At 34.0% G+C, this 16,485-nt stretch overlaps 1 protein-coding gene across 1 annotated transcript; it reads left to right on the top strand.

Annotated features, from left to right (window-relative positions):
• Positions 1 to 8,984: 8,984 nt before the first annotated feature.
• On the top strand, positions 8,985 to 12,728 carry LOC149144400 (probably inactive leucine-rich repeat receptor-like protein kinase At5g48380). Its single transcript, XM_089453253.1, has 2 exons — positions 8,985 to 11,037; positions 11,355 to 12,728. Exons 1-2 carry the CDS (start codon positions 10,153 to 10,155, stop codon positions 12,363 to 12,365), a joined length of 1,896 nt encoding a protein of 631 aa, XP_089309379.1. The 5' UTR covers positions 8,985 to 10,152; the 3' UTR covers positions 12,366 to 12,728.
• The last annotated feature ends 3,757 nt before the right edge of the window (positions 12,729 to 16,485 follow it).

Genomic DNA, 16,485 nt, shown 5'->3' with positions numbered 1-16,485 from the left:
ACTCTTCATTGTATCATCCCTGTCCATCCTGTACATTTTCTGAGACTTGCTTCCATCTTCACCATTAGTATTTTCTTCATGTTTGTCCTCGTGACTGATTCCCAATTGTCCCTGCTTGTGCATATCTAAAAGGCTCTAGAGGATGACTGCATTGACCTCAACTTGCTTTTCTTGAGCTTTCACAAGCCTTTCTTGCCCTTCAATCAACCTCTCATTATCTGCCTTGCAATTTATAATCTCTTCCTTCAAACTTCTCAATGCATCACATGGGATAAATCAAAATAGAACCAAACAGGGCTTCCAGAGGCTTAACCACCTCAAACCTCAACCATAGTGATTTCATCTAAGCCAGTCCAAAAATCATAAAAAGCAAACAAGCTTGGATGCATTAGACTTTCTTCACCATACTCAGAGAAATTTCTCGTCTCCACCCACCTGTCAAGAGTTCTAGGGGAAAGCCCATATCCACCCTCGACCCTTGGGAATTTTCCTAAAACCACCTCAACCAAGATCTAAAATCTACCATTCATCCAAAGCTTAACCAAAACAAGAAACCCACCACACTGCAGTTATCCAGGAAATGGCAAAGGCAAGGTTGCAAACCATTGTTAATCCAGAAAAATCCCATGTCAATGATAATAAACATAAACCATAAACCAATGCATGTACCATGCATCAAATCCCCACATGCTAAATCACACATACACATTGTTACCTGCAATTCCACATCTATTTTATGTCCTTACTTGTTGTTGTCCAAACTTCCTCTTGTGCTCCCTTGCTTTTCCGTTGCTTTCTTGTGTCCAAGTGCTCTCTCTCTCATCCTGGAGTTCGATTTCTGAAATTGATCAAAGGCTGAGCAAAATTTGTCAACTGATTCTCAGGTGCCTTTTTATCATTGATGTCTGGTGTCTCTTCCTTTCCTTTTCCTTTCCCTTTTTCTTCCATTTTCCTTTATTTTCTCTCTAAGTTCCCTTGCATGCATATTCTTGTCTCTTCATCTTCCTTTTCTCCTTTTTTCCTTTATTTCTCGAATTAATTGCCATTTATTTCCCTTTGCCTTTTGTCAATGCCAATTGCATTTTCCATAGCCAATAATTAACCACAAGTGATGCCCAATTTAATTGTTTCCCCTCATTCAGCTTGGAATACGTGTCCCATGACCTTGGTTGATTTTTTCCTTTTTACATGGAAATATAACTCGGGGCTATTATAGGATGCCAACTGTACTTGGGAGAAAGCATCTAAACATACCCTCAAAATCATGTGAAATCATCATCATAGGTAAAATAGCCATAAGAGTATCAAAATGGACCATATCTAATGAAAAAGGCACCAAAGTACTTCACACAGGCATCATCTTCGAATGTATTTATAGCTTAGGGTGTGTAAACAAGTTATCATGCTTATATATGGGAGGGTTACCCAAAGGCCCTATTAAGTGTTTCCAACCCTAAGAGGAGGAATAGTTCTTAGGCTAACCCATGAATTACTTGGTGTAAGTGGTCAGTGGCATGGTGGGGGTTTTATTTCATGGAGAATGCCACAATATTTGTACCGTATATGAAATTCCATCATTTTTAAGCATTATAATGTGAAGAGGGAGCAATTGCAATACCTAAGTTTCCCCTTAGGCCTTGACTTGTTTTACCAGCCTTCTTGTGCACATTTTTCTTTAATGATTTTCTTTTTCTTGCATTGTTTGTGCTACAAGATTTTATTTATGCATCAATTGTCCCTTAAAAAGTGGTTTATTATTCGTTGGGGTTGGGATATTCAAATTTCCTTTAATTTTGATTGCTCATGCATTGGCCAAAAACTGGGTGAGCATTAATGAGAGGGATAGAGCTTAAGATAGGTTTGTGTCCACGTACTTTACTATATCTTAGCCAATTTTATGCATTTTACATTACGGCTCAAGCTTATTCATTTCATTTTACTGCATCAACCTCTTAGGGGAAAGTTTTTAGGCCTTTACTCAAGAATGAGGAAAATAGGGGATTGATATTAGTGATAGATAACAATTAGTTTGAATATGGGATGTGGATATCGGGGATAGATGGAAAGTGTTAAGTATGGATTATCATGGACACATAACATCAATCAATGCCTCCTATTTGTGCTCCTCCTAAGTAGTGAAAAGCAAGGCCTCAAGGAAGGTCACATTGGACTAGGGGTATGGGATGACCACTAAGGCAAAGCGTGGGAACAAGAATAGAACCAAAAGTGGTCTATCATCCAATTCAAATTATGAACCATAGTAGAATTCCCTTAAACCTTATATGAAACCACTTGATTACAAAAATGGTTAATGTACCTTATAATGGATTACCCACCTTCGTCTAATGAGTAGGCTAGATATCATAAAACACTAATCAAAACATGGAGGGAGGGCCTTAAAGGCTAGTTATCTATAGATCATCATAGGGCTACTGGATGAAAAGATGATTAGAAATGGTTACCAACTTGGTTGGGTAACAATTAGTAAAATCATGTCAATAAGAATGATGACCAAGAAATGTGATAGATCAACCAAGTGCTAAATTAATGAAGTTGAATATGAATTCTCTAATGTTTGAGTTAAGCATGAAATAACCAAAGCACTATTGTGGGACTTCATCAAGAAATGGTTAAGAAGTATTATACGAAATATAGTTGAAGGCTATTTGATTTCAATAACACAATAAAAAATCAAGTTCTTAATGGGCTAGCCAAGCTGATAATATATCTACATATTAACAATTCCAAAATAGCATCTCCATCTAGCTTGCATTTGTCATCCAAAAATTATTTAGAACATTTTGAGGATTAACACAAAATCAACTTGGCTAAGTCATTATCTAATGTTAAAACAATTCATAGCTTGAATCTTTGTAACTCATATGTTCACAACTCCAACAAACACATATTCCTTGAATGCACCAACCAAGTCTTGGATACGTCTCACAACAACAATAATACTATAAATGAGTTTTCCATTACCAAGACATAGTTGATGACTCATCCACTTCCTCCTATACAAAGAGTAAGATGACCAACATAGGAAAATGCTAATCATGGTAATACTACTTCAAGTTCAATGATTACACCAAATACCACCATTACAAATCTTCGATAGGCAAAGGAGGGTATGGATATCCTTGTAAAGTGTTTAAAGCTCTCTATGAACCCAACTAAGTCCACCACATTTCTCTTCTTTGTTCTAGTGACAACTCATAATAGTACCCTCAACAACTCTTTGTTTAATAGCAAGAAGCATCTTATCCTAGAAAAGTCAACTACATTAGCACCCGTGAAGAAAACCCATTTGCACATTTGGATAGTAGAGTTGAATATATCTTGGAGTAACCAATAATCGATGGATGAGGTATTATCATATGAGCTCCACATTGTCGACCAATATATTATCGTGCTCATTCATAAAGGAGGTTTTTAAATTGTGAAAAATAGAGTTAATATATTATACATATTGGGGCGGTAGGGGGGGGGGGGTTGGGGAGTGGTGGGATTTGGGGTATATAGGTTTTTATTTTTTTTGGGGGTGGGGGGGGGGGTATGTAAGAATGAGATATTTGTTAAAAATATGGGTTTTTTTTGGGGGGGAGGGAGGGCGGGGGGCGGGGGTGTGTAAGAATGAGATATTTGTTAAAAATATGGGTTATTTTTATTAGAAAGATGTTTGGTGGGGGATGGTTCGACAAAAGGGTTTCTGAAGGTTTTTATCAATATTTAGTGAGATTAGAGGTATTCTCCAATATCTCATGAAGGCAAATGCTTTGACATAGGTTAACTATGTGGAGAACTCATGGGCATTATGAAGCTCATATATGAGGCAATAGTTGTAAAAGAGAAGGGCATGCATGCAAATGCACACAAATATATCTAAATGGATATTCAAAAGATGAAAAAAGCAACATATGGCATCAAGATTGATAATACGATATTCAAAGATGTAAAATACATAAAAGCTTACCAAATCAAGCTCTTGAAGAGATATGAGAGCAAATATTCAAAAGTTATAGTCAAAAGATGCTCCCATTGAGTATCCTATTAGATAGAAAGCAACAAACAAAATCACTCAAAATAGAAACCTTGCTTCATACAAAAAGTAACTTTCATATATGATTATCATTTTCAGCGATGAACATCAACTTAAAATCTCCAAAAAAATCCTTATTATATAAAAATGTAGCAATATTATATATAAATCCCAATTTTTTTAACATATCTTCTTATTGAGAAAAAACAAAAATACTTTCCCTTAAATTAAAAACAAAAAAATATACAAATTTAACTCAATTACTCATTAAATAGTTAAGTAAAAACAAAAATGCCTTCCCTTTAAATTAAAAACAAAAAATAATATACAAATTTAACTCAATCACTCATTAAATAGTTAAGTATAACATTGATAAATAAAAAGAGAAACATAATTAAACATCCTTATTTTATATTTTTTTTATAAAAAGACCACCCTAAATTAAAAATATTATATTTTTTAATAATGTTAAAGTAATATGCTATTTCCCTTTGCGCAAACATACTAAATGTTATCTCATTTTGTATCAACATACTATAATATTATTTCATGAATTTATGAAAAGTGTTCACACCATATTTATCCAAAAGTGCCCTAAGATCAATAACATGCTAAAAGCCAAGTGTTAAGCATGGTCATAAAACTAATTACAAGAAAAATTAAGCATTAATCACACGCAACAAGACCTAAAGTAAAAAAAAATAAACATTATAAAATAATTCATGAATATAAGTACCACATAACTTAGCCCTCATTTGGTTAAATTTATATATTATAATATTCTTAAAGGGGACGGTGTGTATAAAATACTTAAAAGACATAGTGTGTACAAGTCGAATATTTTGACTATTGGTCATGCTTTTATTAATTTATATATTAACATATGAGGTATTTTATTATAAACTTCCAAAAAAATTCCACATCTATACTTTAGAGGACCAATATTCCAATTGTGGGATCCACAAGCATGTGAGATCTTTTAGATTTCGTGATGAAATTGATTGATCTAACTTATTGAGAGCCATTTTCCTTTGATTGAATGGAAGGGGTTGGTTTATTTTCATGATATATGACCTGGAACCCACCCTTTTCACACGAATAACTTGCACTTTCAACACTAACTTTATGTTCTTCCCCTCCTCATTTGCCACTGATAAAGGAGAAAATTAGTGTCATGATGAGAAAGGAAGTCTTCAAACGTGTTGGGTATGCAAAAGTCATTTCCTTTTAATGAATTCAGTAGATGGTATACACGTAAATTTAAATAATTTTGTACGCTTATAATTATATTTAATTAATTAATTAATTTATTATATATATGATTAATAATAATTTAATTACTTTTTTAATGGTTAAGGTTAATGATTTTAATGATATTTATTTTGAGTAGTAGTTTGTGGGTTATCATATGGTCTAAATATGTTATAGTTGAGCACTTTGATAATAGCAAGTATTTTATCTGTTTTGAGCATTCTCATAATACAAGTATTTTATCTGCTTTGACTACACTGGTTCTTTAGCTTGTATCTCTTTCCATGACTCTAGTGTCATTAGGGAGGATTTAGAAATTGAAGAGCATTCCAATAATTTCAATAGAAAGATAGCTATAAACTTAACCACTCCTGGAAAGCTATAATCTATCACTTTACTTTTTAACTGCCACCCCTTCCTCTTTCATTATTTCTTCCCCCTCTTTCATATATATATCATATTTAAATATTACCAACCATCATTTCTTCCCTCTCTTTTAATTATATATATATATTATATATCATATTTACATATTGCCAATCATTTCTTATTTTGATTACCATTTTAATAGAATATCACATTAGTCCAAATAATATATGATATAATTAACATTGTGTTAATCCAAGATAAATTTTAGAAGTATACATCATTTTTTTAAATTTTATTACAAAATAAATCTTCCCTCTTTGTGATCTCTTATAATTTAATTTTTTATAATTTATTTATATATATATATATATTATTTTTCATAATATTTTGATAATAATAGCCTGAAATTTTATTTATATACAAATATTAAAATTCAAAGTTACTGAGTATACTATTATAATAATAATAATAATAAAATAAAAAATAAATAAAATTATCTTATTTATTAAAAAAACTTGTATTAACTATAATATTTGTTGAATTGAGACTTTTGTATTTCATATCAAGTTTTTGAGAGATTTTTTTGGTGTAAATCACATGATATTTCATGTGATTTACCCGAAAAATCTCTTATAAACTATAGTATTTATTTATTATTTTTAAATATATAAATAAATTTTTCTATTGAACTCTTATTTTTAAAATAGTATAAAAATATGAATTTATAAATAAATATTAATAATAATAATTCCACTTTTAAAATTTGTCTTAATTTCATAATAATTTAAAATTTTTAATCATTTTAACAATGATTATATTTATATCAAATAAAATAAAATAAAATTTACTTTTCTATATTAACGTTCAATTATTTTTTGTTATATTTAATCATTTTAAGTCTTTTTTTTTATCATTCTTTATCCTTTTTTTTGTAAGCTTAGTAGGACCTTTCATTCATTCATTTTCAAAAGCAGGTTACATCCATGAAAGACATTCCATGGCCTCAACCTGCCCATTGGGAAACCAGGTCTGTTGGCCATTAGAACACATTATAAGCCATCCAAAATTTGAGGTTCTTAAGTATGTCATACTCAGCCTTATAGGCCTGAATGTCTATAAACCAGTTCACCCTTAACATGCTAAAATAAGTACTACTAATCGACATATATATCATCAAACTTTAACAAAAAGGAAAACTCCACTGGGGCCGGGTCCTTAGCACTGGAACCTGGTAATTTTGATTGAGGAAGGCACAAAATGTGTTTCTCAATATGACCAAGATGGACATTCTGTTGCTGAATTTGAAATTGAACAAATTGGAATTATTTTTGAATTTCTTGAAACCCGAGATCAAATTTAATGGAACCAATAGCGTTCATAATAGCTCTATCTACTATGCTCTTCATCATCCAATAAAGATGGATTGTCTGCTTATACTAAGTGAGCCGGCCGTGAGTGTGACATGGGTCGGGGTGACATGGGTCGGGGACCAACAAACGCCAATACTCCATCTGTATCTCTCACACTTACAATCTATCTACTTTGTAGTCCTTGAAAAATCTATCTACTTTCTAGTCCTTGAAAATGGGTGGAGTGTCCACCCAAAATATCGGAGAAAGAAAACTTACACACAATTCATATCCAAAAATTTCAGATAATAAAAATAGTTAAACTTAACAATGTAATTCCTAATAACATAAATAATTGTGTATTTTAACTATCATTTTTCTTAATACTAAAATTAAAATTAAAAAGAAAAAAAAGAAAAAAGAAAAAAATATATATATTTTTAATGCTTATATTTAAAAAATCATTTACAACGAAAACTTAAATATAAATTTTACAAACTAATTTTTATAATTATTACTATTATTTTTTTTTCAACATACATGAAAGCAACCTATATTAATTTTTTTTAAATACAAAAGGCTTTTTTACAAAACCAATATAAAAGCAACATAAACCTATCTAAAAAAGTTTTTAGCATGTAAATTCTTTCACTATTTCTTACCTTTATTTATACCTAGATTCTTTCACTATTCCTTACTTCTCTATATTTTCTATAATGGTTAAATCCAACTCCAAATTACCTTAAGAATATGATATTGTTTACTATGTTTGCTCTCATCAACTTCACATCAAATTACAACAAGATATTTTGTTGTATCAATTTTTTTAAACTTTATTTTCAAAGATATTTTTATAGAATTTATTCTCTATATTTTCTATAATAGTTAAATCCAACTCCAAATTACCTTAAAAATATGATATTGTTTACTATGTTTGCTCTCATCAACTTCACATTAAATTACAACAAGATATTTTGTTGTATCAATTTTTTTAAACTTTATTTTCAAAGATATTTTTATAGAATTTATTTTATTTTCAATTTTTGTTAATTAAAAATTATATTATTTTTATATAACTTTATTTTCAAAGATAATTTTTTTTTTTTAATTTATTTTATTTTCAAATTTTTAATTAAAAATTATATTATTTTTACATATTTATATAATTCATTTAAATTTTTAAATAAAATAATTATTTTGTTAAATATTTTATATTAAAAACTCTAAATAATTTAGCAACTATAAAAATCCTATAATTAAAATTTATATATCAACACAATATTTAGCCAATATATCTTATAAATTTAAGTACTATTTTTTTTTAACCTAAAATATTAAAAAATACACCATTCACACCTTTTCGTAATGTCCTTTTAAATTTTATTCCCATCTTCTCTACCTAAAATGTTGAAATTGTTTCATGTTTTCACACTTTCTTTTTATAATTTCGCTTTCATTTTGACCTTACTAACATCATAGTGTTCACACCCTTCTTCATAATCTTATTCCCATTTTATTTTTACCTAAAATGTTTGACATTGTTTCGAGTTTTCACGATTTTTATAATTTCCCTTTCTTTTTGACCTAAATTGTCACGAGACTTATTTAAGTCTTCCGCACTCTTTCTTATGATTTTCCTTCTTAATTAAATAATTAATTAAGATAGTCAAAAGTATATTTATTTAATAATAATAATTTTATATAAAATATTTGAAAAAAATATACATCTTTCTTTAATAGTATAAAATTTTCTATGTACTTTCTGAATCTCAACAATAAACCATGACCACCATCATAACATATATACACCTTAAAAAAATATCTGCCAATATATATATCTACAGATGTATATACAGGTTATATTGCTAAAGTGCATCTCCGAGTGCTTAGTGTGTTGCCGGTCCCGACGGAACAGACCGCCATGAAAGTCAGTGCGACTGTCCTGTCAGTCAAGAAGTTAAACCTCTGCTTCTTTGCCCTGATCGTACAGTCGTGGACGAGGGCCGAGACTCGCTTCTGCCGTCGGATCGGAATATCTGTTTCAAAATTAAAGAAGAGAACGACGCGTGGATGTTGCGGCAGGATCTGCATTCTGCAAGACATGAATCCCGCAGCTTGTCTGCATTCAAGTGACAGAGGAGCGGGGTTTGCTTTATGAACGCAGTTTTTATTACACCCGTGCCGTTTAAAACGGGAAATTTTAAATGAATTTGACGCCGATTATAAATCGGGGACAAGAAATTCTGTCAGAACTTGTAATAAATACTGAGGTGTTTAGTGTGAACGGTTCAGGATAGGGTTTGCTGACTAAGGCTCGGACAGGTAAGGTCTATGTAGTTTCTCTTTATTTTTCCTTGGGTTTTTCGGTCCGCGTTCGGCCCTGAGACGTTCAGCGTTGAAATAAATAAGGGAAGAAGCTTAGGTTTCTTTATGGTTGGAACTTGGAAGATGCCACGGGATTGAAGGGCATATTTTAGCTTTCCTGGACGGGCAGCGAGGGTTTTAGTCATCAGGGTTTGATTTATATGTGAGGGTTTAAGTTTTTTATTTTGTGGGGCAAATGCGAAGGTTTTAGTGCTTTATTTTATCTCGAGGGTTCAGTGTTTGATATTGTGCAATAAAAGCAGGGGCTTCGGCCTTTGATTTTGTGCGAAAAATGCGAGGATTTCAGTGTTTGATTGTGCGCTGTAAATGCGAGCGTTTCACTGTTTGATTTCATGTCGTAAATGAGAGGGTTTCATTTTTTCTTTTTAATGTCATATGTGCTGCTGAAGAGAGCTGGGGTTTGGTTGATGTTGTGTGGGGTTTGTTTTGTGGTCTAGCGCGCCTGCGTTTCGTGGCTTGCGCTTTTAGAGTTCTGGAAAGGTTAGGGTATCAGTGGAAGAATGATGACGAATCTAAGGTTTTATCCTTGGCTTGCAGTGTGGCAAGTAGATGTTGAGGGTGGAGTTTTCTGAATCCAGGCTTTGGCTGCTTTGTGTTTGATCATGTGCGAGCGTTAGTTTTCCCTGTTTGGGCTTCTTAAGAGGCCAGAGTGTGAAGGGTGCATTTCTGAGGCCTAGTTTTGATATTTGAAGAGGCAGCGAGAAGGATATAGTTTTGAAAATTATTTTTTGACGAGGTAGGAATAACAGGGTTTTTAGAATGGCAGCAATTGCTCTTTTGGCTAGAGTTTGCGTTGTTGTGCTTGTGCTACTTGGGCCATTGCCAGTAGATAGAGCCATTGGCGTTTCCGTCCCTCCGCCTGCCCCAGCTGGCGTTACGGCCCCCACGTCTGTTCCAGAAGACGATATAAGATGCCTGGAAACTATAAAGAAGACCGTAAAAGACCCCCATAACTATCTTTATACTTGGAATTTCAATAATGCTACGCCTGGGTTTATCTGTAACTTCCTAGGGATAGATTGTTGGCATCCAAACGAAAACAGGGTTTTGAACATCAAGCTTCCTGGGATGTCTCTTCAGGGCAGTTTTCCAACTGGCTTCGAGTATTGTGGAAGAATGACAGGTTTGGATCTCTCGGACAACAATCTATCCGGGACCATACCTGTAAATCTTTCAAGATGGCTACGTTATCTGACTTCATTAGATCTCTCCCAGAACAATTTTAGTGGTTCAATTCCAGCAGAGCTTGCTAATTGCACATATTTGAATATAATTCATCTGCAGGAGAATCGGTTGTCTGGTGAAATTCCCTGGCAATTAGGCCGGCTGGATCGTCTCAAGGATTTCAATGTACGAAGTAATCTATTGTCAGGGCAGATTCCTACCTTTGTGAACAAGTTCGATGCATCTGATTTTGAGAATAATACTGCTCTTTGTGGTTCCCCACTGAAGCTCTGCAGTGAAATGACTTCAAGGAAAACAAACGCACTTGCTATCGTAGGTGGATCGCTCTCTGGTGTCGCAGTCGTGTGTTTGATTGGAATTGCTGTCTGGTGGATTTTCTTGCGGTCAGTACCAAAACAATTGGCGGATACAGATGAACACAAATGGGCCAAGCAGATAAAGAGTCGGCGATCCATTCAGGTAATGAAAATTAAATTAATGAATGAATTTATCCATATTAATGTCTTATATCTGTTCAAGGAATATATGCATCAAAGGCACTTCTTCTCATGGTATCTTAACTCAAAGTCTTAGGTACTTATATACGATTTTCTGTAATTTGAGATGTGCATGTCAATAAACAGAATATGTAGTTCGTATAATAGAGAATTCGTCAGCGTTGAAATTTCAATAACTTTTATATTAAGCATTGAAATTAATCTTTATATTTAAGATAGAGGCCAATTTAAGGCTCAAGGAAATTTTCTTGAAGTAACACTGTTTTTCCCAAATTTTAGGTTTCCATGTTTGAGAAACCCATTTCTAAGATCAGACTTGCTGATCTTATGGCGGCCACAAATGACTTTAGCAAAGACAACATCATAGGATCAGGAAGAACAGGCACTATGTATAAGGCAACACTGCAGGATGGTTCTTTACTGGCAATCAAAAGGTTGCAGTCTTCTGCACAGACAGAAAAGCAGTTCAAGTCTGAGATGAATATTCTAGGGCATTTGCAGCATCGGAATCTGGTTCCACTTCTTGGCTACTGTGTTGCCAAAAATGAGAAGCTTTTAGTTTACAGACACATGGCTAATGGATCATTGTATGAGCGATTGCATGATCATGAAATAGAGGATGGTAGTTATCTTGATTGGACTAGAAGGCTTAAGATAGGGATTGGTGCAGCTAGAGGATTGGCCTGGCTCCACCACAGCTGCAACCCCCGAATTATTCACCGGAATGTAAGTTCAAACTGCATTTTATTGGATGAAAATCATGAGGCAAAGATAACAGATTTTGGGTTGGCTCGGTTGATGAATCCTGTCGATACTCATCTTAGTACTTTTATCAATGGTGATTTTGGCGACTTGGGTTATGTAGCACCAGAATACATGAGCACCTTGGTTGCTACATTGAAAGGGGATGTCTATAGTTTTGGAGTAGTACTTCTAGAGTTGGTTACCAGACAGAAACCTATTGAAGTTACAAATGTACAGGAAAGCTTTAAGGGAAATTTAGTTGAGTGGATCAGTCATCTTTCAAAAAATGGTCTCGTTCAAGAAGCCATTGACAAATCTTTAATTGGCAGAGGACAAGATGATGAGCTTCTCCAGGTTCTGAAGGTGGCTTGTGCTTGTGTTCTATCCCCTCATAAGGAGAGACCTTCCATGTATGAGGTTTACCACCTGCTAAGAGCAATTGGCGAAAGGTACAACTTTTCTGATCAGAATGAAGACATCCTTCTGGTATCAGGCATGGCTGATGCTGATTATTCAAATGAACTCATAGTGTCAACAGAACCATGAATTTCAAACTTGGATGTAACCATGAATATTTCTTGAGAAAAGCCTTTGCTGGTAATGACTGACAGCAAGAATCTACAGTCGTACCATTGTTGCAGAAGCAAGTGAGAGCTGCAAGCCAGATGAGGCTTAATGTAATGACAACTTCGTAGCAAGCCAGATGAGGCTTAATGTGATGGCAACTTTGTAGTTTGTTAGGCCTCTTTGCAAACTATCTTTTATTAAGATTAAGTTTGAAGGTTTTATTGTGTACTATCATTAAAATTATTTTTGCAGTAGAACAATTGCTAGCTCCACCTCTGTCAACAAGCAAATGCAGAAAAGAGTTGTAAGAAGTGCATTATAAAATCACGATTTAAATCACCACCTGCTGAGCCATTTGTGCATAACTCCAGGTAAGCAGTTCCCTTTTTCTAATTTTTGTTTCCGACATACTTGATTAAATAATTTTCCTTGTTGAATTGTTTCACGATATAGAATGTTAGTTGGAGCTTATTTCAGGTCTAAGCAGTTGTATCTATGATAAACATTGGTCAGCAGATAGAAAAGTGTTCCTTCTTGCAGATAACTTAAATTTGATTTTCTTCATTAGTGTCGTCGTACAGTCATTTGTCTAAGTTTTCTTTATCATGTTGCTTTGGCGTTAATGCATATTATACATGTCAACCAGTAAATAAGAGTGATTTAGCCTAGGTGATATTGACCATGTTCTTAAAAGTTAACTTAGATGTGATTGGAAAATTTTGAATGTCTTCCTTTACATGAAAATGTGGTTAAACTGTTCTGCATTCTATAACATCTGTATGTGCATTAGAACCAGCTATGAGTTTCTAGATGTAAAGACTTCATCTCAAGTATATCAGTCAAGAGGCTGGCCTTAATCTGGGTTGGTATGGGAAAATTTTGTTTTAGAACTTTGGTTTAGATGCATTATTTATAGCTTTTTGATAGACGTCGTGATAAATGGGCCAGAACTTCGCACTTAGTAATGAATTTTGTGACCTGGGGGCTGGCATTTCCTTTTATGAAATGATCCTAGCTACAGACCAGTGATAGTATTATAGATTCTCGCTGTTCAAAACTTGAAGCAGCTAACAGAAGAAATGAACAAACTTACTGTATTAAGTATATGAAGCCCGAAGACAATGCAAGGCCATGTTGACAGATAGTAAAACTGTGCCTACAAAGGAAGCTCTTACAAGTTACGAGTCATGACCCACACATGATAGGAATGCCAGTGGAATTGTAAAAGCATATGGACCATTCCTAGAATGCCTTCAAACAGGTCATGGATTTTTCAACCATATCAATGTGATGTTCGAAATTTTGTAATTGTTCTTAGTAAAATATTCTGCAATTTGACAATTCTTTTCAAACGCTGTCAAATTTTCAAACAACAGATGTGAAATTTTGTAATTGTTCTTTGTAAAATGTTCTGCAGTTTGACAATTCTTTTCAAACGCTGTCAAATGTTCAAACAACGGATCTGAAAGTTTTGAAGTACATGTGGAAATCCTTGCTTCCATGTTAACTGGGTTTGGTGTCATGGTGCATTCTTATGTACTCCGTAAAACAATAATATAATTCTGCTAATACCAATGATCAAGTCTGCTATTCATGTGAGTGCGAAAGTAACCATTTCAAATCTCAACCATCTTCGTTTCGCTTATCATGCCTTATTCTTTCTAAGAAACTTCTCTGCATGTGAAATTTCTTGTGTACATGGTACAGCGTAATAACAGAGAAGCAGAGCATTAGTATCTAATTTATTCAGTGGTTACTGCTGATATAACACTTATCAGGAATTTGAAAATCTGTCCTTGTTTGCTATTCTTTTCGTCGTTTCAGTTTGAGATATCTTCGACAGGACTCTGTTACATGTTGATGTGACAGGTTAATATTGTGTTTTTCCCTTGCCGTTTGTCCGCTGCTCCTCTCTGGCTTCTTGAATATGGTCCTTCAATTAAAACTAATTAAACTACATTATATTTGTCCTCTTGCAGTGTCTGTTTCTCTGATATGGATTTTTGAATATGGTCCTTTTACTTTAATTAAAGCTAATTAAACTACATTAGCGTGAGACAAAGGGGTTGATGAAAAGAGTGTTGTGTTACAGAGTTATAGTTTTTTTTTTCCCATTTTTTAAAGATTTAATGATGTTGAATTAGGTTGTGTTGAGTTCAGCTTTAATGTTGGATAAGATAATAATTTGTATATTGTTAGGTCGGGGTTAATTTTAATGTTGGATAAGATAATAATTTGTATATTTGTTAGGTTGTGGTTAATTTTAATGTTGGATAAGATAATAATTTGTATATTTGTTAAGTTGGGGTTCATTTTAATGTTGGTGGTTAGGTTGGGTTAATTTTAATGTTGGATAAAAGAATAATTCGTCAATTTGTGAGATGTTATTAAGATTATGTAAGGTTCAATCGACTTTGGTTTGATAATTTTTATCACCTTACAGGTCGCTTCAACCTCAACTTTTCTCACCTCACAGGTCGCTTCCAACCTTCACTCAAATTTGAACCAATAACTTAATAAATTCTAAACTTTATACAAACATAACTAATTTACACCTCATAAATATAAACTTTTAAAATTATTTTTATCTTGATATGAGGTGTAAATCGAACATGAGATGTGATTCAAGGATATCGGATTTATTTAAATTGATAACAAAACTGTTATCCTATGAAAGCTATTTTTGAGTTATTTACACCGAAAACAAAACTGCTGTGCCAAAGAGTATTGGAGTTATTTACTTGGCTGCCACCAAGAGGGTATTGGAGTTATTTACATTGGTAAACGCTGTTATTGTTGGCTTATATGAGGGTATTGGAGTTATTTACATTGGTAAAAGCTGTTATTGTTGGCTTATATGGGTTTGATTCAGGTTCGGAAGAATTATTTAGTCAAATAAATTCCGCAGCTACTGGTTCTTTCGGCAACATCTTGTGAAGCCGGATTGAGGTGTCACCCGAGGTAGTAGGGGAGGGCGCTGAAACCAAGTGTTCGCACTCTGGGTATGTTTTGGATGTGGTTTGGGGCTTGCGCGTTGTTCTGCAGCCTCGCGCTACGCTAGATCCGCGCAGATCGGAATACCTTTATCGCGCTTATTATAGATGGAATCACTTATTACTGGTTTGATTTAGTTAAAATGGTTTTTAAGCAAACATTTATTACTTTTGATTACTTTGCGCATCAAGATTAATCTAGTTCATATGAATTCAACCGTAGCAAACGCAGCAATCATAACAGTTCATTTATCATAAAAGAGTACAGTCGCAATCAACACAGAATTCATAAGAAACTTATCTTTATTATCAATCTTCTACAATACCTCCAGATCCATCCTGTGCATTCCGCTGCAGGGGTCCGCGTACACAGCTGCGAACTTTCCAGGCCTTTGTGCACACAGCTGCAGAGCCTCTACCCTACTCCCTCGACTCGGACCTACAGACACTTTCAAGCCTACTCCCTCGACTCGGACCTACAGACACTTTTAAGCTATTTCCTTGCAGAATCCATTACATTCCATCTTTTCAAAGAACTATTTTCCCTCATAGAACCACGCTCTATTTATACTTACCCTTGGCCCACGGAGGGAACTTTCCCTTGGCCCGCGATCCCTCCGCGGGCCAATTCTATTACTATTTCTTTACATTGATTTAGTTAAAATGGTTTTTAAGCAAACATTTATTACTTTTGATTACTTTGCGCATCAAGATTAATCTAGTTCATATGAATTCAACCGTAGCAAACGCAGCAATCATAACAGTTCATTTATCATAAAAGAGTACAGTCGCAATCAACAAAGAATTCATAAGAAACTTATCTTTATTATCAATCTTCTACAATACCTCCAGATCCATCCTGTGCATTCAGCTGCAGGGGTCCGCGTACACAGCTGCGAACTTTCCAGGCCTTTGTGCACACAGCTGCAGAGCCTCTACCCTACTCCCTCGACTCGGACCTACAGACACTTTCAAGCTATTTCCTTGCAGAATCCATTACATTCCATCTTTTCAAAGAACTATTTTCCCTCATAGAACCACGCTCTATTTATACTTACCCTTGGCCCACGGAGGGAACTTTCCCTTGGCCCGCGATCCCTCCGCGG

This window comes from Pinus tabuliformis, chromosome X (assembly GCF_031772625.1).
Source record: "Pinus tabuliformis cultivar Carrire ecotype Pingquan chromosome X, CPIR1, whole genome shotgun sequence".
Lineage (NCBI taxonomy): Eukaryota > Viridiplantae > Streptophyta > Pinopsida > Pinales > Pinaceae > Pinus > Pinus tabuliformis.
The sequence above is the reverse complement of the archived record's forward strand: the minus strand, read 5'-3'. Positions and strand labels throughout refer to the sequence as shown.

What these genes read in the sequence shown, in the direction of transcription:
- LOC149144400 (XM_089453253.1), top strand. Translation starts at nt 10,153, where the DNA reads ATGGCAGCAATTGCTCTTTTGGCTAGAGTTTGCGTTGTTGTGCTTGTG. An exon ending in AGAGTCGGCGATCCATTCAG is followed by an intron (nt 11,038 to 11,354) that starts GTAATGAAAATT and finishes CCCAAATTTTAG; the next exon opens with GTTTCCATGTTTGAGAAACC.